Source organism: Pinus tabuliformis, chromosome 2_2 (genome assembly GCF_031772625.1).
Source record: "Pinus tabuliformis cultivar Carrire ecotype Pingquan chromosome 2_2, CPIR1, whole genome shotgun sequence".
Taxonomy (NCBI): Eukaryota; Viridiplantae; Streptophyta; class Pinopsida; order Pinales; family Pinaceae; genus Pinus; species Pinus tabuliformis.
In genome coordinates, this window is record NC_142300.1 from 883,515,271 (window position 1) to 883,542,948 (window position 27,678).

The window sequence follows — 27,678 nt, forward strand, 5'->3', positions numbered from 1 at the left end:
CTGTTGCACTTGGTCCCTGGTGAGCCACTTGCCTTGGTGAAGGAGTTGTCCTACTTTGACAACTCGATACAGTTTCATATTCTGCTGGCGAGTGTGCTTGATCTATGTGTCCATGATCTGATCAGTTGCAGCTTGTTCCATGCAAGCTGGATTTAACTCTGTGGGTGTGAGTTGTTCTGCAATGTCGGACATGTCTAGTAATGGTGGAAAGTATGGTCTTAGGCGGTCGACATTGAACACTGGGTGCAGGCCAAGGAATGGGGGAATTCTGAGCTCAAATGCATTGTCTCCCATAGCCTTGGTAATGGTGTAAGGGCCATATTGGAGTGTTCTGAGTTTCCGATAGGCTCTGGTAAGGCATTCCTTTTGCAAATGCAACCAGACTTTGTCGCCCACTTGAAACTTGTGTGGCACCCGATGTTGATCATGTCGCTGCTTGTACTTGCCATTTGATTTCTCCAGAATGTCATGGACCTGCTGGCGAATATGTTGGATGTGCTCAATGAAGCTGTTTTCCTTATCTGTTTCGGACTGGACATGAGCAGAATCTACGTGAGTAGCTGCAAATGGCATGGCCACATCGATGGGACATAGTGGCTGGAATCCCAATCCCACCTGAAAAGGGCTGTGGCCAGTCGAGTTGTGGAGAGCCCGATTGTAGCTGTGCTGAACATAGGGGAGGCTCTCGTCCCATGTGCATGGATGCTTTGAGTTGTACATGTGCAGAATGTGTACGATCATCCTGTTGACGACCTCAGTACGGCCATCAGTTTGAGGATGGAAGGCTGTGGACTTAGTGAGTTTGGTGTCCAGCATCGACCAGAGGCTAGACCAAAATGTACTGAGGAACGTGCTGTCCTGATCTGAAATGATAGACTGTGGGATCCCAAAGTGTACCCATACTCGTTCAAAGAAGAGTTTAGCAGTGGCTTCTGCTGTGATATTCTTCTTGCAGGCTGCCATAATGGCCATCTTCGAGAACTTGTCGACGACCACAAAAACACAGTCATTTCCATGCCTAGTGGAAGGGAGGCCTGACATGTAATCCATGGAGATGGATTCCCAAGGTCGAATAGGGGTAGGTAGCGGGGTATAGAGGCCTTGCTTCTTGATGGTCGGTTTGGCAATGGCACAAGCAGTGCATGATCTGATGTACTTCCCGACATCCTGTCGAAGATTTGGCCAATAGAAATATTTCTGCAATACTGCCACCATTTTTTCGACCCCAAAATGCCCAATGGCCCGACTGTAGTGTGCTTCCTAGATCATCTTGGCACGCTCACTTGAAGGAACACAAAGGTGACCCAGGTGGCATAACAGGTCGTCCTGGAGGTGAAAATCTGGAACATGCTGACCCTCCAAGAGTGTCTGGTATGTGTGGCCGAATTTCGGGTCGCTTTTGTAGAGCAGTGGCCAATCCAAAGTCTCGTGCCCACAAGAGTTGAGCACGGTGGTTAACGCCATGGTTGGTGGTCGACTGAGGCAATCTGCAACATTATTGGTGCTGCCCTTCTTATACTTGATATTCAAATGGAACTGTTGCAGGTATGTGGACCACTTCTGATGGCGATCATTCTGCAATTTCCCTTGGGTCTGTATGAACTGTAGGGGTCGGTGGTCTGTGTGGATAACTGTTTCCTTCCCCAAAATGTAATGCTTCCATTGTCGGTAGGCCTGCACAATGGAATACATCTCTTTGTCATAAGTGGGATACTTCTGGACTGTGTCTGAAAGTGTCTCACTGTGATATGCCACTGGATGCCCATGTTGAGTAAGGACTGCCCCAATAGCATAGTCAGAGGCATCTGTCTCGACCTCAAATGGTTGTTGCAAGTCTGTTAATGCAAGAACTGGTGCTGTGTAGAGTCGATCTTTCAACTCTATGAATGCCTTTTGTTGAGATTCAGACCAAAAAAAATTTGCTTTCGCTCCTCCCTTAGTGACCTGACTCAAGGGCCAAGTGATATGGGAAAATCCCAACACGAACCTGCGGTAGAAGTTGGCAAGGCCTAGAAAGCTGCGAAGCTCTGTCAGAGTGGTTGGAGATGGCCAATCTCGAATGACTTGGATCTTGGCTGGATCCACATGCACCCCCCGTTCATCAATAATGTATCCCAGATACTGAACCTGGGTCATGCCAAAAGTGCATTTCTCCAAATTGGCACATAAATTGTGTTGTCGTAGTGTTTGGAGAACCTATCGGATGTGGTGGAGGTGCTCTTCCCAAGTCTTGCTAAAGATCAAGATGTCATCCAAGTATAACACTACAAATGAGTTGGTGAATGGCCGCAAGATGTCGTCCATTAGCCTCATGAAGGTTGCAGGAGCATTCGTCAATCCGAAAGGCATAACCAACCATTCGAAAAGGCCCTCCTTGGCTTTGAAGGCAGTCTTCCACACATCGGAGGGTTCGATTGGTACCTGGTGATATCCTGACTTCAAATCGATCTTGTTGAAATATTTTTCCCCCTTTAGTTGGTCCAGGAGGTCATCAATCCGTGGGATTGGGTACCTATTACGGACAGTGATCTTGTTCAGTGCCCGATAGTCAATACAGAGTCTCCAAGTCCCATCCTTCTTTTGTACCAGCACGATCGGGCTCCCACAGGGCGATGAACTCGGACGGATGTGACCTTTTTGCAGTAGCTCCTGAATCTGCCTCTTGATTTCATCGTTCTCCAGAACAGAGCACCGATAGATTGGTCCATTGGGCAGCGGCGAACTTGGGGTCAGATCAATGGAGTGCTTGACCTGACAGTGCAGAGGAACCCCTGCAGGGGAGGTGAAGATGTCCTCATACTCCTCCACGACCTTGTCCATCTGTAGTTGTCATGCAGAGGGGCCCTGTCTGGAGGTCGTGGCCACCGTCTTCTTCTTTTCTTGAGGGCGTATCATCAGGAAAACAAACTTCCTAGTTTTGGAAATGAGCTTACTGCATTGTTTTGCAGTAACCGAAGAGATGGCGGTAGGCGGTGCTACCTCTGGTATCCTGTACAACTTATTTCCCAAAGTAACAATAACAGCACAGGGCCTTGACTCATAAACAGCATGTCGCTTCCACAAGTATGGTTGTCCTAATAACACATCACAAACTTCAAGGGGAGCAATGTCACACAATACCTCATACGTGAAGGGCTTGATGTTGTATGGAAGGCGACACTGTTGGCTCATGCGAAGATCCCGTCCTTGGTGCAGCCACCCAATGGTGTATGGTTGTGGATGTGCTGTGGTCGGTAAGCCCAGCCATTTCACGACCTCTACTGAAATGAGCTTCTTTTGGCTCCCATTGTCAACAATGAACTATAGCGGGGAGCCCTTTACCCACATCTGGGAGTGGAAGAGACGCTCCTCCTCCTCTGGATCTTCAGGTTCCTCCTTCTGGATCTTCATGGTGGCAACGGTGGCGTTGGGCTCTGCATCGATAATATGCTTCCCTTTGTCATTCCCCTTATCGGGTTCTGACTCAGAGTCAGAACATGCATATGATTCTGAAACCTTTAGCTCGGCCACCAGTGACTGCTTGGTCCGACACTCACTTGTGTTGTGAGTGGAGCTCTTATGGAACTCACACAACTTTCCGGTGTCCTTTTTCGGCTTCGCGATGCTGTTCTTTGCTTGCAGCTTTGGCGGTTTGTCTTGGGCCGCCTCGCCTTGGCTTTGTCCTTTGTTCTGTGGTTTGGAGGCACCTTTCCCTTGTTTCAGATTCGCAGGCCCAAAGTCTCGCTTCTTCTGTTTAAACTTTTGCTCGACCTTGACGGCATATCGGTATGCCATGCCGAGCGAGGAGATGTTCAGGAATTCTATTTCTTCTTGGATGTACTTGTGCAGGCAGCCACGTTATTTAAGTACCAAATGCTGCTCTGTATCCTTGATACCCAACTTTGTGCGAAGGGTATGGAAAATATTGGTAAACTCTGGTACGTCTTGGTCCCTTCCCTGTCGTAGCGTGGTCCAATTTATGTATTGATCCTCATAGCTTCTGATAGGGTAGTACTGCTCCTTGATGGCATCTCGGAATGAATCCCAAGTCGGTGCGACTGAAAATAGTGAGCCTGTACTTTCATCCTTCTGCTCGCAGTAGGTTTCCCACCAATCCTTGACGTGGGGGGCTGCTTTGAGAAGAGCAAAAATAATTTTTTCCCGACTGGAAAAATCATGAACAGAAAAATAACCCTCTAGCACATTTAACCATTTATCGACGGTATCTACGTCTATCTGACCCTCGAATATGGGGATTTCGAAATTAACTTGTACCTTAAATTGTGTGGCGTTTCCAGAGTTGCTGTTGGAAGCCGATGCGTCGCCCCTGGGTAGCCGCTGAAGGATTTGGGCAAAGTTGTCCATCATCGCGTTCCTTTGTCGCTCGAGGGCTTCTTCGAGCAAGATTTTGATAGGATCTTCTGCCCCCTCGTCTTTCTTTTCATTCGCCATGGGAGGCCGTCGGGATTTGCGAGGCTGGTCTTGCAAAGGTTCGACTAGTTCAAGCCCTAACTCCTTATATCCCGACCTCGTTGGGGACATGCAAAGAAAAACAAAGAAGAAAAGCAGACCGCTCTGATACCACTAATCCGGATTTAAATAGGAATGCAATAAAATACAGAGATAACCATAAAGACAGATATGCAGTGGAAATAATACCTCATTTCATTACTATAAAATACTGAAATATGCTTACAAACAGAAATGGAAATAAACCAGCTAGGGCGATGGTAGCTTATCTCTGAGAAGAGATGTGGTGGCTACATGCCTCTGAACTATCTTACAATGAGGCTCAAAGGCCTATTTATTGTTGAGAAACAATGGAAAACCCTTCACATTCCAAAACCTAACCCTAGAAGATGAAACGCCAAATTGTGGGCCCCGTTTTTGGGTAAGTTGGTACATCAACTTCCCGGGGTCGCGAATTGGTCATACTATCTCCGTTTGACGTGCATGATAGCCCGTTGGAAAGATCTCTCAGAGGACTACGACGGAAAAGGAAATTTTTAGACAAAAAAATCGCTGGCGGTAGATTTCCCAAAAAACGCCGTTTAGGGCCTCAAAACGGCTGCGGAAATTTAGGACTCGAAAAACTGCTAAAAATAGTAAACTGTGATATAATTAGGGAAACTGAAAAAAAAAAACTGTAAGAAGCACTAGAGGGGATCCAAGTGGAATTGGCGGGTGGCCACCAATATCCACCTGGATCAATAAAGGTAAGTCATGTTCTAGAGATGGCTGAGTAGGTCGGTACAAGACTAACTGCTTGGACATATGCCCACTTTTTATAGTCATATTTCCAACCCTGCAGGTGATGTAGGCATCAGCGGTGGCTAACCAGGGCCTCCCAAGGATGATAGGATAACCAGTAAGCTTGGCCTAAGGCTGGAGAACTAGGAAGTCTGCAAGGTACTCCCAAGAGTCAATGGACACCATCACATCCTCAACAATCCCCTCAGGGGTCACTATGGAACGGTCTGCAAGTTGCAAGACTATTGTGGCCTTTCTTAATGAGCCTTGGAGATTGAACTTGAGGGTGTCCATTTGGAAAGTGCTTAATTTGGAAAGTTCTATTTTTAGAAGTGATATTTTTAGAAGTTCTATTTTTAGCAGTTCTATTGAAAATGAAATTAACTCAAAGAGATTACAGAAAAACACATATAAAAATCAGAGACAAAATATTGGCGGAAAAAGGCTGAAGCCTCATGCTTCCTCATGTATTATCTCTCATTCATTAAAATAATTGAATATAGTGTTACAAATAAATAGATGAGAGATAGTGTTCTCAAGATAGTGCGTGCTATCTTAGACACTTTTGGTTGAGATAATTTCTCCTATGGTTGAGATAATTTCTCACCAGACACACACCAATATAGGAGTTACCTAAACTAACTCCTATCTTAGAGGAACAACCCAAGAGTTAGGCACAAATTCCTAATTTGGAATATTTAATTAATTAATTTATTTTTGGATTTATTATTGTTTTATGAGAGAGGCTAACATTCCCCCCTTCAATGATAAATCCAAAATAAGAACAAGGAACCATCTTCCAAGTTCTCATGTTGATCCTTGAAAACATTGCCTGAAAAAACCGCCAAAAATGGATGCTGGAAAAAACTCAAATCTGAAGAGAACATGAATTAGCTGCATGCTTGATTCATCTCTAAATGTCGCTTGACAACTCCATCACGTGCCAAGCTGCAAAAGGATCCAACTGTCCTTTGTTTGAAAACAGCATCCAGTGTCCACTGACACAATTTTGATGAACGCCCACTGGCGTATTTGCTGATGATGATCGCCCACTCGCTGATGATGTTGAAAAACAACTCAATGTTGCTTTTGCTATGATGAAAGATGCTCATTTCTGCTTTATTGTTGGTCTCCCACTGGCGAATTTACTGATGTTCGCTGTTGATGAAAAATGTCCATTGGTTGATGAAGATGCCCACTGGCTGCTTCACTGATATTGTCGAGACTTTCAGTCTGACAACCACTTGTCAATTTCATTGACATTTTCCCCCCTTTGTCAGCTGAAAGGAGAGACAATCTTCTCCAAAATATATTTGAACTCCCCCCCTTCAGGTGTAGGAGAGTTTCACTGTTGTACTCCCTCGTTCAACTGCATGAGAGTACCATCATCATTTCACTGCTGGCTGCACTATGTGTGATTTTAGTCGGTTGTAGAACTGAGACAATCTTTTCGCTATGGATGACCATTCCCAAGGATCGATCCATTCATAATGTATCTTCAATCTGGCTGATTTTTGTTGGTTGCGACATTTTTCTGAGGAATGATTGGGCTTGCCATAATGGCAACAAGGATGGAGATCAAAACACTGATATTCCATATGACCGGTTCTTTGACAATGAGAACACTTCGATTGGACTTCAACTTTAGGTTGCGTGCAATTCTGTTTGTCTGCAAATTTCTCAGAACCTACTGAGGTGAGTGGTTCAAGAAATCCTGCACTCACAAACTTAATTGGCTTGGAATAATCTGGGATATGTAAGTTGGTGTCATCAGTGACATATCCTAAGCCTCGTCGATTCTTGTTATTTTGAATTTCTTCCCAGGGCTTGATGATGGGTTTGGAAGAAATTTGAATTTGATCATGAACAACTTCGGCACTTGAAGTTGTTTGGATGAGTGATTTGGAATCAACATCTTTATCTTCATCTGTATGGTTGAATGACTTGGAAGAAGCACTCTTTTGTTGCAGCTCATCTCTTTGTAGTTGCAACTCTAGTTGAAGAAACTCAATGGTTTCATGTGTTTGTTGTAGATGCCATGAAAGATAAGCAAGAGTTTCTTTGCTGATGTGCACCATGTCTTCATCACTGGAGATGATCAAACTGTGAAGAATGTTTAACAACGGAATATGTTGCGCCATCTGAACTTGCTTACTTGAAATCAACCCTCTTGTCGTAGATGTCGTGCTTTGAACTGTTTCACTTGATTTTTTTACTTGAATGACAGGCTCGCTTGCTATGGGACTTGAATGGCACGCTCGCTTGATTTGTTGCTTATTGCACTTGCTGAGAACACTTGCTAGAGTTGTAGAACTTTCTTACTTAGACTCTGGAATTCACGCTCACTTGATGACGATCGCGTTTGTGTGAATGCTCACTTGCCTTACTTGATGATTTCACGCTCACTTGAATGAATAGCCATGCTCGCTTGATGTCAATTTCAACTTGCTTGATTGGTGTTAGAGTTGAACTTGTTTGGTTGCTTTGATGGTTGCTGTAATGAACTTCACTCTGGCTTGCTTGAAGGTTTGAACTTTGTACTATTTTGACACAAATTGCTTGAATGAATACTCACGCTCGCTTGCAGGAGATGTGAACTTGTTGCTTGTTTGCTTTAGAGTTATAATTCATGCATTCACTTGATTCTGCTTAAAGGAAGGGTGTCGAACACTGTCGAAAATGCACCCAAAAAATATTACAATGATTTTAATGACTCACTACAATGAATTCAATTTGACTCAATTCAAGACTTGGGTGTCGGTTTCAACCGAGAATGCACCCCTACAATTCAATGTAATTTGAGTTTGATTACAAGTTCAACAATGTTGATGTAGACTGTGCTTTGAAACGTTGAAGTTTACAGATTCATTAACTTGATTGTAGTGATGTATACATTGCTTTGAAATGCTGGAGTCTGCACATTCATGAACTTGATTGTATTGAGTGAATTTGTTTGTTGAGGTAGAATGCCGATGTTGAAAACTTTGATGAGTTGTTGTATGTGTCGCAAATGCATGTGTTGAGCTTAATTATCCTTCCTTGATGCTATTTTGTTACAAATGTTGTGCTTTCTTGCATTGAACTTTATGTGTGTTAAATGAGATCATTTATGTGTCAAAATTAGACACAAATCAAAAAGCAACAACATGAAGCATGCACCATCATCAACACACTCTTCGTGTACCTAAGATCCCCTTATTCAATTTCGGGCGGATCTAGGACACAATCACCACAAATAATATGCCTTTATTAAATTTTGGAGTACATAAGCGCTCAGCTTCACAACATCTTCATGGAATCAGAGTTCTAGAATTTTTTGAAAGAAGAAAATGTCTTCAAAAAACTACCTGCACTCACTCACTCTCAAAATCTCTCTCAAAGTAAAATATTACTTCGGATTACAAAAAAGAATTTCTCTCAAATAATTCCACTTATCACTTTAAATACAAAATCACTTCTTACTTCAAAAAAAACTTTATCGCTCCAAAGTATTAAAACATGCCCTCATTATCACATACCACTCTTATTCCTCCAAGAAATTTACTTCAATATCACTTTATAAAAAAGTGAAAACATCACTTCAAACATTGTGTTCAAACATGCACCATGCAGTATTAAATAAACACACATAAATACGCCAGAGACAAAATACTGGGGAAAATGCCTCAACTTCAAGAGCAGAACAGTAACAGCACAGCAAGAACACGGGAGTGCTTCAATCGACTTTTTACAGTACATAAATCTTGAGAACAATGTGAACATTTCCATCAAATACCAACTTCGACGTCATCATCAATCTCTTGAACTGCTTGTAGAGGTCCAGCTTCAGATATATAGGAGTACCCACTGTCTATCAGGCGATATTGTGGCTCGAGTGAGTTGATTTTTATTAGTCTTCTTCAGATAATGACCAGTCGAAGATATCAAAATTTGTCTTGATTCTCTCAGGTCTTAAGCTGCGAGGTAACACACTTGTGCCTCGTTGTAATCCCCACCGTAAAATTACCTGCTCTGGAGTCTTCTGGAGACGTGCTGCAATGTCTGCTACTACAGATGATTTAAGCATTGGTGCATGAACAGACCTGCACCTTCTGAATGCAATTCGAGGTGTCTCCCAGCAGCATGTAGAAATACAGTGACTTCCTCCAGAAGAGAATATCACTGATCGACAGAGGGCATGATCTCTTGAATTTTGATTTTTCTCCAACACGAGCTCCTCTTTGCAACTATCAAATGTGTCAGAGTTTCTAATATTCTCTGAATATGTGCCAAGATATCAATGAAACATGAAATTATCAAACAAAATAACCTCTGAAGAATTGAAACATCACTTCCCCATAAATACCAGATATTTTACTCACCCTTATTCATAGCCATGAAAGAAGATATGTCGTTGTATAATTGAACTCAAAATCTGACTGCAATTCTATACGACTCCGGTCAACATAATTTGTTTGTGAGGGCTAGAGTTTGTATAATGATGACTTCCTCAATCTCTTCGGATTTCTATTTGATTCCCAACACAAATCTTCACACACGTTGGCGACGATGACAACCTTCATGTTTGAACTTTGTACAGCAGGTATTGTTCTGAGCAATCTTCACAACAGTCCAACGCAGCTTACTCAATGCAAGAACCCAACAAAATTTTGGTCAATGCAGCTCAACATAAATAGCCAAGCACAGGGTTCAATACCGCTTTTAACACAGGCCTCTGCAATTCTGCTGACTCCTCAGGGTCAAAATTATACAATCCAGTGTTATAACAACCTCCACGACTTCACAACTTCTCCTCAACAGTCATACGGAATTCACTTCAACGTAGCAATGTGAAGAGCCACGCATGGATCATTCAACTGAAATATGCGATCTATCTGCCGCTTCTCCCATATTTAATTATTTTTCCATCCTCCACTCCAGGAAAATTCATCTGTTCAGACTCCCTGTTTTGTTTCTTCAAACAACAACTTTATGCATTATTCATGCAACAGTCCACTCCACGCTGCTTACAACAGGAATGTAAGCCAAGAATTTAACATAGCTCACCATCAACCTAGCTCTGATACCACATATTGAAAATGAAATTAACTCAAAGAGATTACAGAAAAACACATATAAAAATCAGAGACAAAATATTGGCGGAAAAAGGCTGAAGCCTCATGCTTCCTCATGTATTATCTCTCATTCATTAAAATAATTGAATATAGTGTTACAAATAAATAGATGAGAGATAGTGTTCTCAAGATAGTGTGTGCTATCTTAGACACTTTTGGTTGAGATAATTTCTCCTTTGGTTGAGATAATTTCTCACCAGACACACACCAATATAGGAGTTACCTAAACTAACTCCTATCTTAGAGGAACAACCCAAGAGTTAGGCACAAATTCCTAACTTGGAATATTTAATTAATTAATTTATTTTTGGATTTATTATTGTTTTATGAGAGAGGCTAACAAGTTCAGGTTGGATTCCTATTTAAGTTAGTCCCTGGACTAGAAATAGGAAGTAAAATTCAAATTTGATATTAACAGCAGTTTGTAAATTAATTAATTCATTCATTTTGAGTTAATTAGTTAAGGAATTATGAACTTGAATTCTATGTGTGTTTGATTTCTCCATATCAGTTATATGTGTTCTTATTGATATTGCTCATGTTCGATTAAGCTTCCACTAAATTGTTTGTAGAAGTAGATCAATTATTTTGCTTTATTCTATTGCATTATCAAGTGATCTATAGGTGGAATTTCTACATGGTATCAAAGCTAGCTGATTTGTAGAAAAAATTATACATGGTATCGAAGCTAGCTAATTTGTAGGAAAATTCTACAAAATTCTACACGGTATCAGAGCAAAGGTGATCAAATGAGAAAATAGTATACTAAGAGGAGATTTCAAAGTTTTGAGTTTTGGGCCGAGAATTTTCATAGTAGATCTGAAAATTTTTGTGCAAAATTTTCAGAAACAAATAGCAGATCTGGATTCCTTGTGGAAAAATACCCAAATTCAAAACGAAAAATCGGTTGAATCGAAGTTCAGATGAGGGAGATATCATTGATTTAAAATCAACTCTTTTTCTAGAAAATTTCGTGACGGCGGGAAAGTGGAAATAGATTGGTGTGCTAGCCAAGAACCTGTATGCACTTGAGGTACAAGATGCATGCAAAGCCTTGAGGAGCAAGGAAAAGGTTAGATACTTGGTGGTTGAGAGGGAGAGTAAATTACCTCTCAACATGCAGCACAAGAATAAGTCTCAGACGATTGTGGAGGAGCCACGATTGGTGTAGCAGCTTCAAGAGGTTTTGGAGCAGCCACAACTAGAGAAGCTGAGAGGAGATTGAGTAGAGACATCTACTCATGCAAAGACCTCCAGTAGGGGGAAACTTCGAGCCAGGTGGGCAGATGGATCACATGCAGCCATACCTCCAGATAGGAGGTGGGGCAATGTGGAGTGATTGTCCCAAGGAGGAGGGGCAGGATCCTTGAGGTACCCAACCTCTTTGATTCAACTTTGCTATGAGAGCCCCGATGAGGAGTAGCATAACTGACTGATTGGGTAGAGACAGATGCAGATGGAGCAGCAGAGAGAGCTACAATGCAGGGAATCCCAGGACAACGCAGAGCATGCAGGTTGCAACAATGCGAGAGGCACAAGTGTGTTGCATAGTGCAAGGTAGCACAGAGAAGTGTGCAACGGTGCGAGATGCATGGATATGTTGCAGTAGCACAAAGGTCAGAGAGGGAGCACTTGTCAGCAGCAGGTAGAGCTTCAGCATCAAAGTATGTTTCTACCCCAACAGAGAGGTCAGTTGGGAGTTTTTTTGTTCCGAGAGTTGCTGGAGCAACCACACTTGGTAGAAGTGTTGCATGCAAAACATTCCGAAGGTACAGGATTGAGTTCAAGAGGAAGCCTTTCTTGTTGAGAGAGAGTGTTGAAAAATGGCAACAAGAAATTGCTAAAAATAGAAGTGCTAAAAATAGCAATTTGGGTATCAGTGCTGGATTGGGCAACAGGGAATGAAAAATGTAAGTGCTAAAAATAGAAGTTCTATTTTTAGCAGTTTAGGATGGATTCCTATTTTAGTCAGTCCCTGGACTAAAAATAGGGAGTAAAATTCGAATTTGAACTTAACAGCTGTTTGAAAATAAATTAATTAATTCTCCATGAGTTAATTAGCTGTGAAAAATAAAACATGAAGTCTATGTGAGGACATGCAACAATTTATCTATTAATTGAAGAATTTATCCATTAGTTAAAGAGATAAGGATGAGTTCTAATTTGAGTAGTAATTATTTGGCTCATTTAACTGAGTCAAGTCCAATTATAATTGATTTAAACAGTTTGTTTAAATTAATGAGATTCAGTTTGTTAATGCTTGCATGCATGTAACAACTGTTATTTTCAGATAATTGAAGATTCACTCATAAATAACTCATGCATGTTAGTTCAGAGAAAGACCTAGTTGAGATCAGAGGAGGGACAATGTACTATCGGTTGAATGAATATTTTTCCTATAAAGGAAGCTCATCCATGAGAAGGATTTATCTTCTTCAGGTTTGTGCAGTTAGATCAGAGGTTAGTGAGTGTGTGAAGAGGCCAATTCACACAGGTGGCAGCACTGGACCCCAAGGAAAAATGCACAAGGAAATAGGAGGCTTGGAGGGAAAAGGAGAAGGTTTGTGAGAAACTTTTGACTATCTATGAGCAGCAGAGGGATTGTACTAAGAGTTGGATAGCTTCCGAGCTAAGGCTTTGCGTAATCCGGACTATATTTCCACTTGTATGATAATACAAAGTTGGGGTTTTAGGCTGAGGCTTTCCTCGGGTTATTTCTTCTGTGTTATGTGTGATTGATTTCTTCTTATCAATTATATGTGTTCAATTGATCTTGCTCAATTCGATTAAACTTCCGCATAATTGTTTGTAGAAGTGGATCAAGTATTTTGCTTTAGTATATTGCATTATCAAGTGATCTACTTGTGGGAAATTTCTACATGGTATCAGAGCTAACTCATTTGTAGAATTTCTACATGCATTCTACAAATATTAATGTTTTTTAGAACTAGAGGTTGGATTCCTATTTTTAGTCAGTTCCTAGACTAAAATAGGAAGTAAAATTCAAATTTGGTCTTACCAACAGTTTGAATATTACCACACTTGGTAGACGTGTTGCATGCAGAACATTCTGAAGGTACAGGATTAAGTTCGAGAGGAAGTCTTTCTTGTTGTGAGGGAGTGTTGAAAAATGTCAACAAGAAATTACTAAAAATAGAAGTGCTAAAAATAGCAATTTGAGTACCAGTGCTGGATTGGGCAATAAGGAATGAAAAATGGAAGTGCTAAAAATAGAAGTTATATTTTTAGCAGTTTAGTGTGGATTCCTATTTTAGTCAGTCCCTGGACTAGAAATAGGAAGTAAAATTTGAATTTGATATTAATAGCAGTTTTTTTGATGTGAGGACATGCAACAGTTTCTCCTTTGATTGAGGGATTTATCCATCAATTAAAGGATGAGGATGAGTTGTAATTATTTGTCTCAGTTAACTGACTCAAGTCCAGTTAGATTAATTTAACAAGTTGTTAAATTAATGAGATTCGGTTTGTTAATGCTTGCATGCATGTAACAACTAGTATTTTCAGATAACTGAATATTATAGCTTATATAACTCATGCATGTCAGTCAGACAGAGACCCAGTTGAGATCAAAGAAGGGATAGTGTACTATCAGTTGGATGAATTTTTTCCTATAAAGGAAGTTCATCCATGGAGAAGGATTTATCTCCTTCAGGTTTGTGCAGTTACATCAGAGGTTAGTGAGTGTGTGAAGAGGCCAATTCACACAGGTGGCAGCACTAGACCCTAAGGAAAAATGCACAAGGAAACACTACAACAAAACCAGCGATTTGCGCCAGATTTAGCGCCAGATTTTAGTGCATTTTTTTTGTAATTGTGATGAGCAACCTGGCGCTAAATCTGGCTCTATTGTACAATTTTTAAAGCGTCCTTTTTTGCACCTGATTTTGCATCCTTTTTCACGCTAGATTTTGCATCATTTTTTACACCAAACTATGCATCATTTTTTGCATCAAATTTTGAACCAAGATTTGCATCTTATTTTATGACAGGTTTTGCTTCTAGTTTTGTGTCATTTTTGCATCTATTTTTCATTCTCTTTTGCTTCCTATTTTGTGTCATTCTTTGCTTCCATTTTTGCACCATCATTTGCATCAAGTTTACACTGTATTTTGAATCCAATTTAACGTCTTTTTATGCATCCATTTTGTGTCAGTTTTTGCATCTAGTCTTACGCCAGGTTTTGTATCTAGTCTTACACTAGTTTTTGCTTCTATTTTTGCACCAGCTTTGGTGCCTATCTTTGCACCATGTGTTGAATTTGATTTAGCACCAAATTTTGCATCCATTTTTGTGCCCATTTTTGCATCTTTTTTTGGACCATTTTTTACATCCACATTTACGTTTGATTTGTCTCCATTTTTCCCATCTCATTTTGCACCATATTTTGCGTCATTTGTTTCATCCAATTTTGCATCATTTTTAACACCATCTCTTGCATCTAATGTTACATCATTTTGAGCATCCAAATTTGCATTTATATTTGCATCTTATGTTGAGTCATGTGTTGTGTCCACCTTTGCATCTTATTTTGTGTCTAATGGTACATTCAATTAAAGCCATTTTTTACGTCTACTTTTGTATTTGTTTTTGCACCAAGTTTTGCATCCAACTTTAAGCTATTTTATGCCCCTTTTTGCACCATTTTTTCTGTCTACTTGTGTCCAATGTTGCACCATTATTTACACCGAATTTTTCATCCAATTTTGCATTTTTTTGGTGTCTAGTTTTACATCGTTTTCACCATCCAAATTTGCATCTTTTTTTGCCTCATTTTGTGTCCACATTCGCATATAATTTTGTGTCTGAGTTCGAGCCTAAATTTGCATGTGATTAGGAATCATTTTTTACATCCAATATGGCATCCTTGGTTTCACCTTTTTATGTCTTTCTTACATCTTTTTTTTCCCTTTTTTGCACCCAAGTTTGCATCCCAAATTTACACCATTATTTGCATCATCATTTGGCATATTAATTTGTAACGTTTTTTGCTTCTTTTTAACGCTCAACTTTGCATCTTATTTTACATCTAGTTGTTGTCTTTTTTTGCATCTAATTTGGTGCCCATTTATGTGTCCTTGTTATTGCGCAATTTGATATCCTTTTGTATGCCATGTTTTGTTCCCTTCTTTGTGTCAACTATTGCACAATTTTTCACTTCTAATTTAAAACACTTTGTATGTCAATTGTTTGCATTTTGTATTAATTCCTAGTTTAACATCCAATTTTACTTTCAATTTTGCATCCATGGTTACATCCGCATTTGACTTCTTATATAGAGTATATTTTTCTTTACATATATGACCCCCTTTATAGATTAATAGTGAAATATATGATAGTTTCTAAATATCATTAAAGCAGATATCACAATTCAAAATCATTTGTAAAGAAATTTAAGAGAAATTGACAACATCCATCCAAAAAAATAACAATGTGTCATTAACAATTTTCAAAACATGTATAAAATAGCAACATAATACTAATAAAATCAATATTATTTTTAATCAAAACAAGTAAAATTCAAATATGATTAACAAATCAAAATATTTCATGAATATCGTTATTCTACGATAAATTAACAACATACATAAATCAAACTCATCGTATGATTACAAAATCAAAATGTCTTATTGATATAGGGTAAATTCACAACACCCATCTAAACATAACAATGTCATTCTACACAATAATTTCTTCATAAAAAACAATGCATGTGCATGCCTAGCTACCACCACCAAGATCATCCTCATGATCATCTTGACCATCCTCATTACTCTGATCCACATCATCACCAACACCGCAACTATCATCATCATCTCCTCCTTCACCACCATCATCCTCATCCTCATCCTCATCATCTCCTGATATATGTTGAACATAATTTGGATCATCATCTTGGCAATCATTACCTATAGCATTCTGACAAAAAAATCAATATTACATGTTAGTATTAATTACATAACACAACGCATGTTTTTGTTATACAATGTTAACCATAAAATGAGGTAAGATATACTAGCATTTGCACCAGATGTTGCAAAGGAAACGCCGTAAGGCATAAATTGAAAAATACAAATACAACAAAAGAATACTTTGATAAAGAATAAAAATATATTGAATGCTCAAATCAATGCCCCATTAACTGGAAGCATTTAGTAGACATATCTAATGCAGAGACAAGCAAAAATATATAATTCTTCAAATTCTAGATGGATGCAATCACTTAGTAATGCCATGTTGAGAACCTTCCTCTACTTGTAATATCCTCTATCAGGGGCAACCTTCACGCCTCTGCCTTATATCAACACTAACGAAGTTAGAAATCCCATTGGCCCATCCTATTTATCTGTCAAGTTTGAAGCATAAGGCAAGTGACTGGACACTGGTATTATACAATAAGCTGAAACCTAAACTGAACTTCCCCCATGGGCATGACGAACAAGAGATGGGGCTTTTCTTAAATAGAAGAGATAGGGCAATGTTTACATCCCTACCTCATCAACACTGATGAAGTTAGCAATCCCATTGGCCTATCCTATTTACCTGTCAAGTTTGAAACATACGGCAAGAGACTGGACATTGGCCAATCCTATCAGATATCCCTCTATCAAAGCAACATTCTAATGGCCCCTGCTACAATTATACAATATCTAGAGAGCATCATTAGAAACATCCTTTGGAGAGATAAAAATGAAAACAAGTGGCCTCTACTCCATTGGAAATGGGTGGCATTTCTTAAATAAGGTACGAGGGACAGAATGCAAGATCTTTTTAGCAAGGTCCCCTATACGAAAATCTATTGATACTATTGATGGAAACACACTTTGGAATAAATCAATTAGAAGTATCTGGTGTGAGGCAAAAAATAGAAGAGATAATCAAGAAAATATGTATGCCTAAAGGTTGTATAATCTACAACGATGTGCTTCAAAGTAAAATTTTATCTAAGGTAGACACAGAAGTTTCAATTCATACAAAATTAACTATCAAATTGTAGCTAGACACAGAAGTTTCAATTCATACAAAATTAACTATCAAATTGTTTTGTTTAGACTCTTAGAGCTAACTTTAAGTTTTAACAGCAGAAGATCAGACAGACCAGTAGTTTAGGAACTCTGCACTCCTCACCATTTTTGTATACTTATGGAGAAATTATAGATTTGTCAGATGGATGAAGATGGTTCTGAAAGCATCATTTTGCAAACATGCAAATTCTCCTCTGCGTAAACAAATAAAAGCTGAAAAAAGAGAAGAAACCAAAAAATGGGTAGAAGTATAGGCCAACCCAATGTGAAATTTCAATATAACCTTCTCTAACCTTGTCTAATTTCTAAACAACACATTTAACTAGTCATTGATGTCATGTTTCCTCTTTGATGCTTTACATCAAATTAACTTCATCTAACCCCCAGCAAGGTAGATGTGCCCACCACACCACTTCATGAGAATGTGTACACAGTTGTACGTCCCTTCATTATCTCAGATGATGCTTTTACTCTCCACCAAACTCCTCGCATGAGAAAAGCAATCTTTGCAAGGTCTCAGTTCAGATTTGGGAAGCTTTGCAAAGGCACATTGTGTTGTTTCATGATGGTAAATGTTATTCATGAATGGCAATTTCTATCTGATTATGCTGAATCCAGGGCATCCTCTGTTATTCCTTGCTGCTTTATGGTTTTTCTAGTTTTGTTTATGGTGGTGTGAGGCTTTGTCGAGGTGTGGTGTGAGAGAGGGACCAGACCATCTTGGGCTACCCTCCTCTTGGGATCAGCTCCTACTCAGGTCTCTTTATTTTCTTCCTCTCGTCAAGTCCTTACTCCTCAGTTGGCCGGGGCACGCACTTCTGAGGTGGATTCTATCTGCAGCAGGGCCTCCTCAGGGCATACATAACCCCGAAAGCTCATCAATTGCCGTGTGAGTTGGAACTAGCATTTGAGGGTGGGAAAATGGCAATGGAAATTTGAGAGGTATCACTGCTTCATTGCTGAAAGGTCATCTATCAAGAGTAGATGTACCAGTCCCATTACAACTAGACAGCTGCAGGGAAGGGTACTCCTTTCCAAAAATGACACTAAAAACAAAATTCTGATGATGATGAACATGATGCAGTTGGAATTTAAAGCCATGGACAAGCATTTGACAAGGATAAAAGCAGTCTTACCGCATGGCAAAGGCCCAACTCATCTAGACAGTCCAGGTGATCAAGCACCCATAGATGTGGAGGTTTCCACCTCCTAGTCTCCTCATGAAAATTTATGTTTTCTATCTTTACTATTATAGTAGGATTATGTGTTATATTTTGTGGCTGTTAAGCCAAGGCACTGTAGGAATTTTTAGAACTCAGTATATTTTTTTAAAATGTATATTTTTGGACAACAGACCTCCTGTATTGCCAATGGTCCGGTTTCCATAGTGGCAGACCAGAGGCATACAGAAGGTTGGATCATATGTGATCATCAACAGTTAATAAAAGGCCTTTAAATTACCTACCCACCCCCTCCCAAAAATAAAAAATAAAAATCATCTATAAAGTTTAAAAACTCAATTATTGAGAAGATTTTTCGGCATAAATCACATCATAAATCATTTGTCGATGCGTTCCAAACCAACAAGTGTGGTTCATCGTCAGGACAAGTTGAAGATCCAAACCATGGCAGATTATTTTCCAACTAGCAAAATTAAATCACAACTAGGTTATTATCCAGCTAAGATTAATCAGAAATCAATTTTTTAAAAGTATGTTCTTATCAAGCCCAAATTTAATCAAACTTCAATTATACCCTGAAGATGAGCTCTGCAGTGTGGTCAAAAAATTGAGGAATAATCTACTCCAACACAGCTCTCCTCTTGAATAAAATAATGTCCAGCTACCTGAGCTTTAAAGTCATTCTAACCTTTTGTATGGAAGATTTATAGAATTCATTTCCATTTTAGTTATAGAAAATCCCAATAAAGATAGTGATTGATTTCATGTTTGTACATATGTAATGAACACTTAGCACAATAGTATAGCTCAGTTTGCCCAACTTAGCACAATAGTATAGCTCAGTTTGCCCAACCCTAGCACAATAGTATAGCTCAGTTTGCCCAACTTAGCACAATAGTATAGCTCAGTTTGCCCAACCCTTTCTACAGAAGGCATAATACCCAGGGAGGTTACAGGATCTATTCCCAAGTAGTTCTGTCCAGTTACCAGCTGGTATTTCAACTAGAAGTCAATTCCATTCCTCACCCAGAAAAAAAAATGCAGGGAAAGGAGGGAGAAAGGGGGATTCCATCACTCTGACAATGTACCAACTTCCTCACTTGGAACAGTTAATATGTGGGCAAGTTAAGGGAACATCTTTCTCTGGGAAAATTAATATAAACAATTACTGATGTAGTTACCTCCTTATAATGGCATAAATAAAAATTTTGTTGAATTAATGTTTGTAAGGAATTATCTTTGTAAGGTTCCAATTTTGATGTACGGGCAGAATAAATTATAAACCTATCCATCAACCAAATGAGTCTTGCAAAAAGAAAGAGATAAAGAGAAACTATTCACAAAACTTACCTTTAGCATTTGATGGCCTCCACTATCACTGGTGCTGAAAAGTTGCAACATCGGTGTTTCTTTTTGCGAAGGAGAGTGAGTAATTTCACTGCCTTTCTCAAAATTTGATAAATCACCCTCCCAGTCCTGTAGTAGTCACAAAGAAACATCTTAATATAATGAGGCATTTTCCAAACAAAACCTTTTTAAAAATGGTGCATTGGATAAGGTAGCCTACGTCAGAACACTGTATAGGTCATAGAGGGAAGACCTGTAGCTGCTCTCGGATGGCAAGCACAACCTTATGCAAACTGTCAAAACAGCATGGCGCACTTCCCGACTTCACATCATTGTATGTCGAATCTATGCTTCGAATAAGACACAGTAGCTCTTTTGAAGATACCAAAACACTTAATACCTACAGATGAAAACAAAATATTACATTAGAATACAACAGACTTTAACAAATTATAAAACCGGTTTTCTGGAAAAGCAAAGAATAGAGGTAACACTGCAAAGGACACGATCAGAAAAAGATGTTATTGCCATTACATATCTCAGTTCTAATGATACAATGAAATACACATGGAAATTCAACTGTGAATAACCACAGTCCACCCTTTTGAATCCCATTTGATATACTTGTCAAAAAATACATTAACAAACAAAATTATACATGTACTATGAACTCCAGTATAAACTGACATAAATCTCAGCCAAATACCAAACCTGTTGAAAATTAAAGTGATCATGAATATACAACGAAAATGCACGAATTTAAATTGGATTTCAAGTATTGTTTCTATCTGGATAAAAGAAACAAATTAGAAATAATAACCACCAACTGCTACCGTTATCAAAGAAGTGAACTTGTTAGAAGATCAAGCTAAAACAGTGAAATATTGAAATCCAGGAACATTTTCAATAAGACATTAAAAAACAATCATCAAACTTGGCAGGAAATGCAAGGTTTCAGGCAAGACCACTGCCCACTCAACCATGATCCACCTAGGTAACATTGAGTTGCACTCACTTCTTATGTGACTTGATAATGGATTACGAATGCTGACTATTGGCATATCAACATTATCCAGACAGTTATAGGGAAAGATTTGAGAAACTTAGGACTTCAATTTTCTTTGAAAGCAACAGACTTACTACACACATTCAGGACATTTTTTGGTCAGAAAATCATTATGATTTACCAGCATGGATCCATCTTAAGCACGGATTCACATAAGTTGATATTCACATAAGTTATTGATATAGATCTTCAAGTCTTACTACACACATTCAGGACATTTTTTGGTCAGAAAAGCATTATGATTTACCAGCATGGATCCATCTTAAGCACGGATTCACATAAGTTGATATTCACACAAGTTATTAATATAGATCTTCAAGTATTTTATTTATATAAAGTGTTAACTTATTTTTTGAAAAGTATAAGGTTTAAACATCTTACTCGCATAATTTTTTTTACTTCTAATTACTTTACATGAAATTATATTATAGGTCAAATGGATAACTAATTAAACATGTATAGCATATTCTTTTTTCTTTTTTATTATAGCCAACATTACTTTTCTATTTAGAGAATATTTTATTTTCATTTTAAGAGGGACACATGTCAACTCTAGAGTCCAAGTTGAGCACGGACATACTTACACATCACGTTCACACTGGGCTGTAAAATGAGCCTCCTAGCCCAATTATACTATAAAGACAGCAAACATGATCACTCCCAATATGTGTTGAGAACCCTTGACAGTGCATAAGAATATACCAAAAAACATTTTCTTCAAAATTGCATAGTCAAACCAGGTTTGGGTTGGGATCACAAGTTTGTCCATATCCATTCAATATCTATGCCCATTATACAAAGTTAGCGAAGTACCTATCAGATGTAAAATGCAAAACTCAATCCTTCTTTGCAGAACTCGTCCAAAACATGAAGCATATAAATTGCTCGCTGAATTATCAAATAGAAGTAACTTCAGTGCAATGACATCAGGCTGAATTTACCCATTGTTTCTCGAGCAATAGACATGATAATTTATGGAAATGACCCTCCACAAAAGACTGTAAATAGATGGTGTGCTTAGCTATTTGATTGGAAATCTTGTCTACAACTATTTAAACTACAATGAATTTGTCAACATAAAATAATAAGTTGGATAGGTATTTTTCAGACACAAAGCATTTGAGATCCAAAAAATAGACGCTAATCTAAATGTCTCTAATTTAAACCACAGACAATTATTTGTTTGTTGAATTAACAACCAAATTAAGTTTCAATAACACGACGTAATTTTCACATACAAAGCATTTGAGTGCAAAATAAGAAAGATAGTTTAAATGCCTATAAAATAAACCAAGGACATTTTTTGTCTGTTAAACTAATAAACAATTATATCAAATTCAAGCCTACATTTACATGCATGAAGACTGCTCATAACTTAATCTATCAGGAATGGATCATTTGTTGTTAATGTTGAATTTTTCTGTTAATATAGCACTGACAGCAAGGCAAATTCAATATTTAAAAGGCAGCAATCTACATTCGGATCTGGACAACACTTTTTCTCCTTTCCTGCTACGTGATTATTCCCATGCAAGAGGAAGTTCCAACTAATTGATTTTCCAACTTCCAAAAGTAAATTCCTCATGTCTGAATTTTCTAGATACAAAACCTAGGTATAATAATCCTAATTGTTGATCCTACCTTGAAATAAGTACCTTTAATCCACCATTGGATCTTGCTTTAAATAAACATGGGGTCTGGCTTGAAGTGTCAAAGTTTATTCATCTATTCCTTGCTATTATCAATAAGACATAATAGAATAAAGGAAAGAGCAATGCACCTTGTGAGTCATCTGAAGAACTGCCTTGGTATTGATGTGCACGAACTTGTGGGCAAATACAAGAAACTGAACAACAAGAGAGCTATAAAAAGGATAATTAGCCAGAACATAGTTTTGCCAATGATCATTATATCCATAACAACTTTCTTTCGTGCTTCTTTTTACTAATGATCCCACAGAATCAGTACCAGTCTTTTGCTTTTGAAGCAAGCTACCTGAAAGTGGAGACAATCGTTGATCCCTATCCCTAAGCATCTTATTCTCTGCCTCCAAATAATGATCCTCTTCGAGAGCGGGCATCATTTCGCCTTCTTCACCAATATTCCAAGGCTGTAAATAATCCAACCATAGATCAATAATGTGTGTAGCCTTCTTCAGACAAGCACCTACTGGCCAATAACTGAAAGCTTGTAATATAAACCTGTACAAAGGCCTCTGTAACATAAGGGACCATGTAGCAGGCACAACCAAACTACTCCGTGGCAAGGAAAATGACCTCAATCTCAAGGTATCCATTTTTGATGCAGCTCTCCATCCAGAATTCAATTCTTCTTGAGGACAACACAAAGTACTGCTTACATAATTGACCAGTATTTTCACAGCCTCTGTGATTTCTACACTGGGGAGACCATACCTATGAAATCGATTATTAACAGGTAACAAAATACCAAAAGACTGGCAAACCCGTGAAGGTAAGGGCGAAAAATCCACTCACTAACCAAAACTGTACAAAGGTATGAACAACAAACTCAGCGCGAGAAAATGTCGATGGATTCTCCTCGAAAAAATGATGTACAGACACACTGGGAGCACAAAAATCAGATATAGGAACAAATTTGTGTAGATACAAATTCAGAAGATGCAAATAAGGGCTAGAATTGAACTTCACAGGCCTTCCATTGTCATGGCTACCGTGCAAACTATGCAGAGAAGACGCCCATTTCTCGAAACGAGACCGGGAAGCCTTCTTAAACCCCAAATTCATTTCATCCGAATCCGAACGATGCATAATATCATTATCTTTGCATACAGCGTAATAAGCAAACCAAAACATAAAATACTCAAATGCATTCAACTGCACCTGAAATCCTCCTCCATGGCCGTCCTCCTTCAATCGGTCTTTCAATAAAGCAAGGCAGACTTCAGATAAGATATACAAACCCCTCTCCAACTGAAGCATGTGACGAATCCACGCCGGAAGGCGCTCTGATGGAAACACATAGCGAACCACATTTTCCTCGTCTGCGGCAAAGATTGACGAAAACAAAGCTCCAGACGGCGAGAGAAGATTTACGACCGCATTCGCGGAATGCTCAAAGGTCTGCGCGATCCATCCGCCAATGTCGGACGGCTGTAAGACCTCCTCGAAGTTGAAGATCTTGCGGAGCAGAACGGGGAAGCATGTTATGTAAAAATGCCTGGTCTGATCCCAGCTGTGCCTATCGATGAAGGATTCCACGACCCGGCATGAATTCAAAATATCAGACGATGATGAGGAAGCATTCAATAACAGCGAACTTAATTCTTGGGCTTCGAAAGAGAACTCTGTCGAAGGTGAAGAAGACACAACCATTGCACCTCAATTTTACAGTCTCTCTACTGATCCGGTCGGAGGCTTAAATCCCGAGATAAACCCCTTGAATCTTCCTGAACCTTCATGCAGAACCACTAAACCCTACACTACATCGGATCGCAGCACTCACTGATCTAGTATTATAGGCATTCGAAGGTGGGGATACTCTTCTCTTTATTTCAAAATATTTGCACCGCCTTAAGTAGCTTTTCAACTTTTGCCATTTCCCTTGAAAGACGTTAGTGTGGGGTGGGGAAATTATGTTGTTTTTGAGGAGTTTTTTGGTTTGTGGGGACAGGGCCACTCTTTATGTGACCATCCGGGCAAGCGAGGCGGTAATCTTAAGTTCTTGCAGGGATATCTTATCTCTTATGGATTAATATGATTATTGATACTCTCTTATGAATTACTTACATTAGTGATAAGGATAGGGGATTAAAAATTTAAATATAATAATAAATTATATAAAAATAAATAAAAATTTGATGGGGTGTTGAGATGTGTGTTAGGTTACTGAGCGGATTTGTTATTCCGTTGTCACCCCAAACATTAAAGAGAGGGATAGTGTCGCCCAATTTAATGATAATGCACTGTTTTAATTTGGAAATCTTTGAAACTTCCTCAATTTCCTACAATTATTGGGGTCAAATTGATGATATTTGGTGTCAATGTCGTGTTGTCGGGTTATCTATGGGATATTTCCTCTGCGGCTTCTATAGTAGTTCCTTAAGCAACGTGGAAGGTCCAAGTTGTTCTTCCATGTTGGTTTGGCCTTCCATCCTTCACTCCATTTCATGAGCTAGACTATCTACATTTTCCAAGTATTGGCAAGGTTGCATGTGGCCCGCATACCCACTGGTGGGAGTACCTGCACTTAAACTCTTCTAGGTTTATGGGAGCTCAACTCCAACAAGTATACTAGTATTGTCTTTGCTCTTAATTTTTTCCACTGGGTCAGCTACATTTATATTACTTTGGTTTGCTTGGTTTAGGATTCTTTGGGGAAGGTTCAACGTGTTATCTAGGGGTGAGGTAGCCTTGTCCTCCTCCTGCCTACGACAATCTTCCTCACATTGTGTCTTGGTTTTACCATTCCTTTGCAACTCCTTTAGCCTTTGGTTTACCTTCCACCTTTATCCCTAAAATCCTTCATTTTGTACATTGTGCATTGGCCTCACTTTGGTTTTCAATCCCCTAAAATCCTTTTGTCTTTCGAGAATTCACCAATTAGGTTCACTCGCCTCATTATCACCGTGCCTCAACAATGGATGTGGTCGAGACGTGGCTCTGATGGTTAAGGCCCTTTTGGCAAACCCTGTGCTCAGTTGCAAGCCCTAATTGTTGTTTACCTCTTCAATGCAACTACCCCCCCGCCTTCCCACGAGAAGTCCAGGATGAAATTGTTAGAAAATCGATAATGGCAGCTTATTGTACTTATTTTCCTTTAACTTGATATTTGCTTGTGAATCTTATTTATCTTCTTTGTGTTCTTTAGTTAGATCTATTCATCAAACAATGTCAAGAACAATAATAACAACAATAGACACATATATTGGCTTTCTTCTTAAAATATGCTTCAAACGATATACAAAGACCCAAACCCTAGACCAATCCTTCTCCTAGTACCAAGTCATCCCTTCCTTAAATCCTTCCTTGATTCTACACCAAAATGTTAGACACTGCAACTTTGACCTGCCAGCTTCAATACTGCTACCCAACCTGCAACTTCGACCCTGCAATTTCGACCTTAAAGCTTCCAAGGAAACCCTAGAGAAGCCTTCTCTTGGGACCTTCCTAATAGCAAGACAACTCCTTATGAGTTCTAGATCAAGTATCCTTCCTTCTAGTTACAAGATGTTGCACTTCATCTTCCTACAACTCATACCTGTAACTTCACTTCTTCCTGCAGCCCAGAAACCCTAGAATTTCGCACGTGTGAGAGAGATATAGCCCAAAACAAAATATTTATGTCCTTCTTGTGCTTTCTTGGCCTTCACTCTTCTTTTCCTACTCTTCCCAGCTATAGATCGAACTCTTTCTTGTAGATTGAACTTGTTGAGTGAGTTTTTCCAAATGAGGTTGAATTGCTTCCTTTTATATCCTTCTCAAGGGGTCAAATTCTCTCCTTTAGGCCGACTTGATTTTCCTAGGGTCGACTTGTACTTTAGGAGCTTCCAAGATTTTCTAAACTCAAAAATAATTATTTTTACAAATATATTTTTTCCCATAAGGGGCTTATAAACATGATGTTGACTCCTTTGACTCGAGACAGTAAATCCTAAGACCTAAAAAACCCTATAAGCATGAAGAACATGCTTTACCTAAAACAAAATCAATAATGAGCATGAAACCCATGCTTTAATAATAATATATTTTCTTTTCTTTTCTTGTTTGTTACATAGGATACATATTGAAATGAGTACAACAATTATGAAGACCGAAACTAGTTACATTTTCAATAATCCCTCTTAACTATCTATGTACAAATCTACAATAAATAAATTCAAAACTATACAGTGTTTCCATATAGACAATGTTAGGTCCCTATAACACTAGTGATTCCCCCATTACTAGTGTCATTGTGGCCCTTACTGTTATTGTTGTGCCCTTATTGTCCCCATATTGTTATTATTGTGCCCCATAGAAGCCCACTATTGTTATTTTTGTGCCCTTATATTATTATTGTTATGTTGACTTTGATTATATTGTGACCCCTTAGACTCCTATATATAGAAATGAGGCTTTGTCATTTGTATCATCCAATAATTGTTCTTTTGTGTAATGTAAAGGAGGTTGCCCCCTCGAAGAGACTGATTTCTAAGTTGTTGATCTATCTTTTCTATCTTTTTGTGAGTTGGTTTCATAACAGACAACCTAGGTTCGAACCCTAAAAAGTGTAGGGTCTTTGTGAGTGTTTGTGAGGGAATGTGTTTGACATCACATAATTGGATTCCCTTCATCATCAAAGAGACATGTGTCCCAAAAGTCAATTTGGTTTAAGTGGATGTTAATATGATACATTGTATATTTTCTTAGGGTAGTAACACAATTGGAAAAAAGCATGTTGGCAAGCCCTTGTGTATCCAAGTGATCGAAAGTTCAATCCCCCAGACATATCTCACCAATTGAACTTAAAAAAAATATGATACATTGTATATTGCAAAGCCATTAAGTTAAGTAATGACCTTGGCTAACCCAAATATTTAATTAGAATTTAAGCTCAAACACAACATTAGAAATGAAACCTTCACTCTAGATCTAAGGATATAGGGGTCAACATTGGATATTGGATACAAGACAAGGTGATCAAATGTATCTCTTGGACTAGCATTTTTTACAAAGGAA

The 27,678-nt window shown here is 38.8% G+C and overlaps 1 protein-coding gene across 1 annotated transcript in view; it reads right to left on the reverse strand.

The window, feature by feature from the left end:
- Positions 1–24,333, reverse strand: part of LOC149195851 (uncharacterized) — a 69,518-nt gene extending 45,185 nt beyond the window's left edge. Inside the window, exons 1-4 of the mRNA XM_089408042.1 lie at positions 23,480–24,333; positions 22,761–23,394; positions 20,168–20,314; positions 19,918–20,043 (exon numbers count right to left, since the gene is read on the reverse strand). Of these exons, the coding sequence (XP_089264168.1) occupies positions 19,918–20,043; positions 20,168–20,314; positions 22,761–23,394; positions 23,480–24,333 (1,761 nt within the window). The remainder of the gene's footprint in view (positions 1–19,917; positions 20,044–20,167; positions 20,315–22,760; positions 23,395–23,479) is intronic.
- Positions 24,334–27,678: the final 3,345 nt, after the last annotated feature.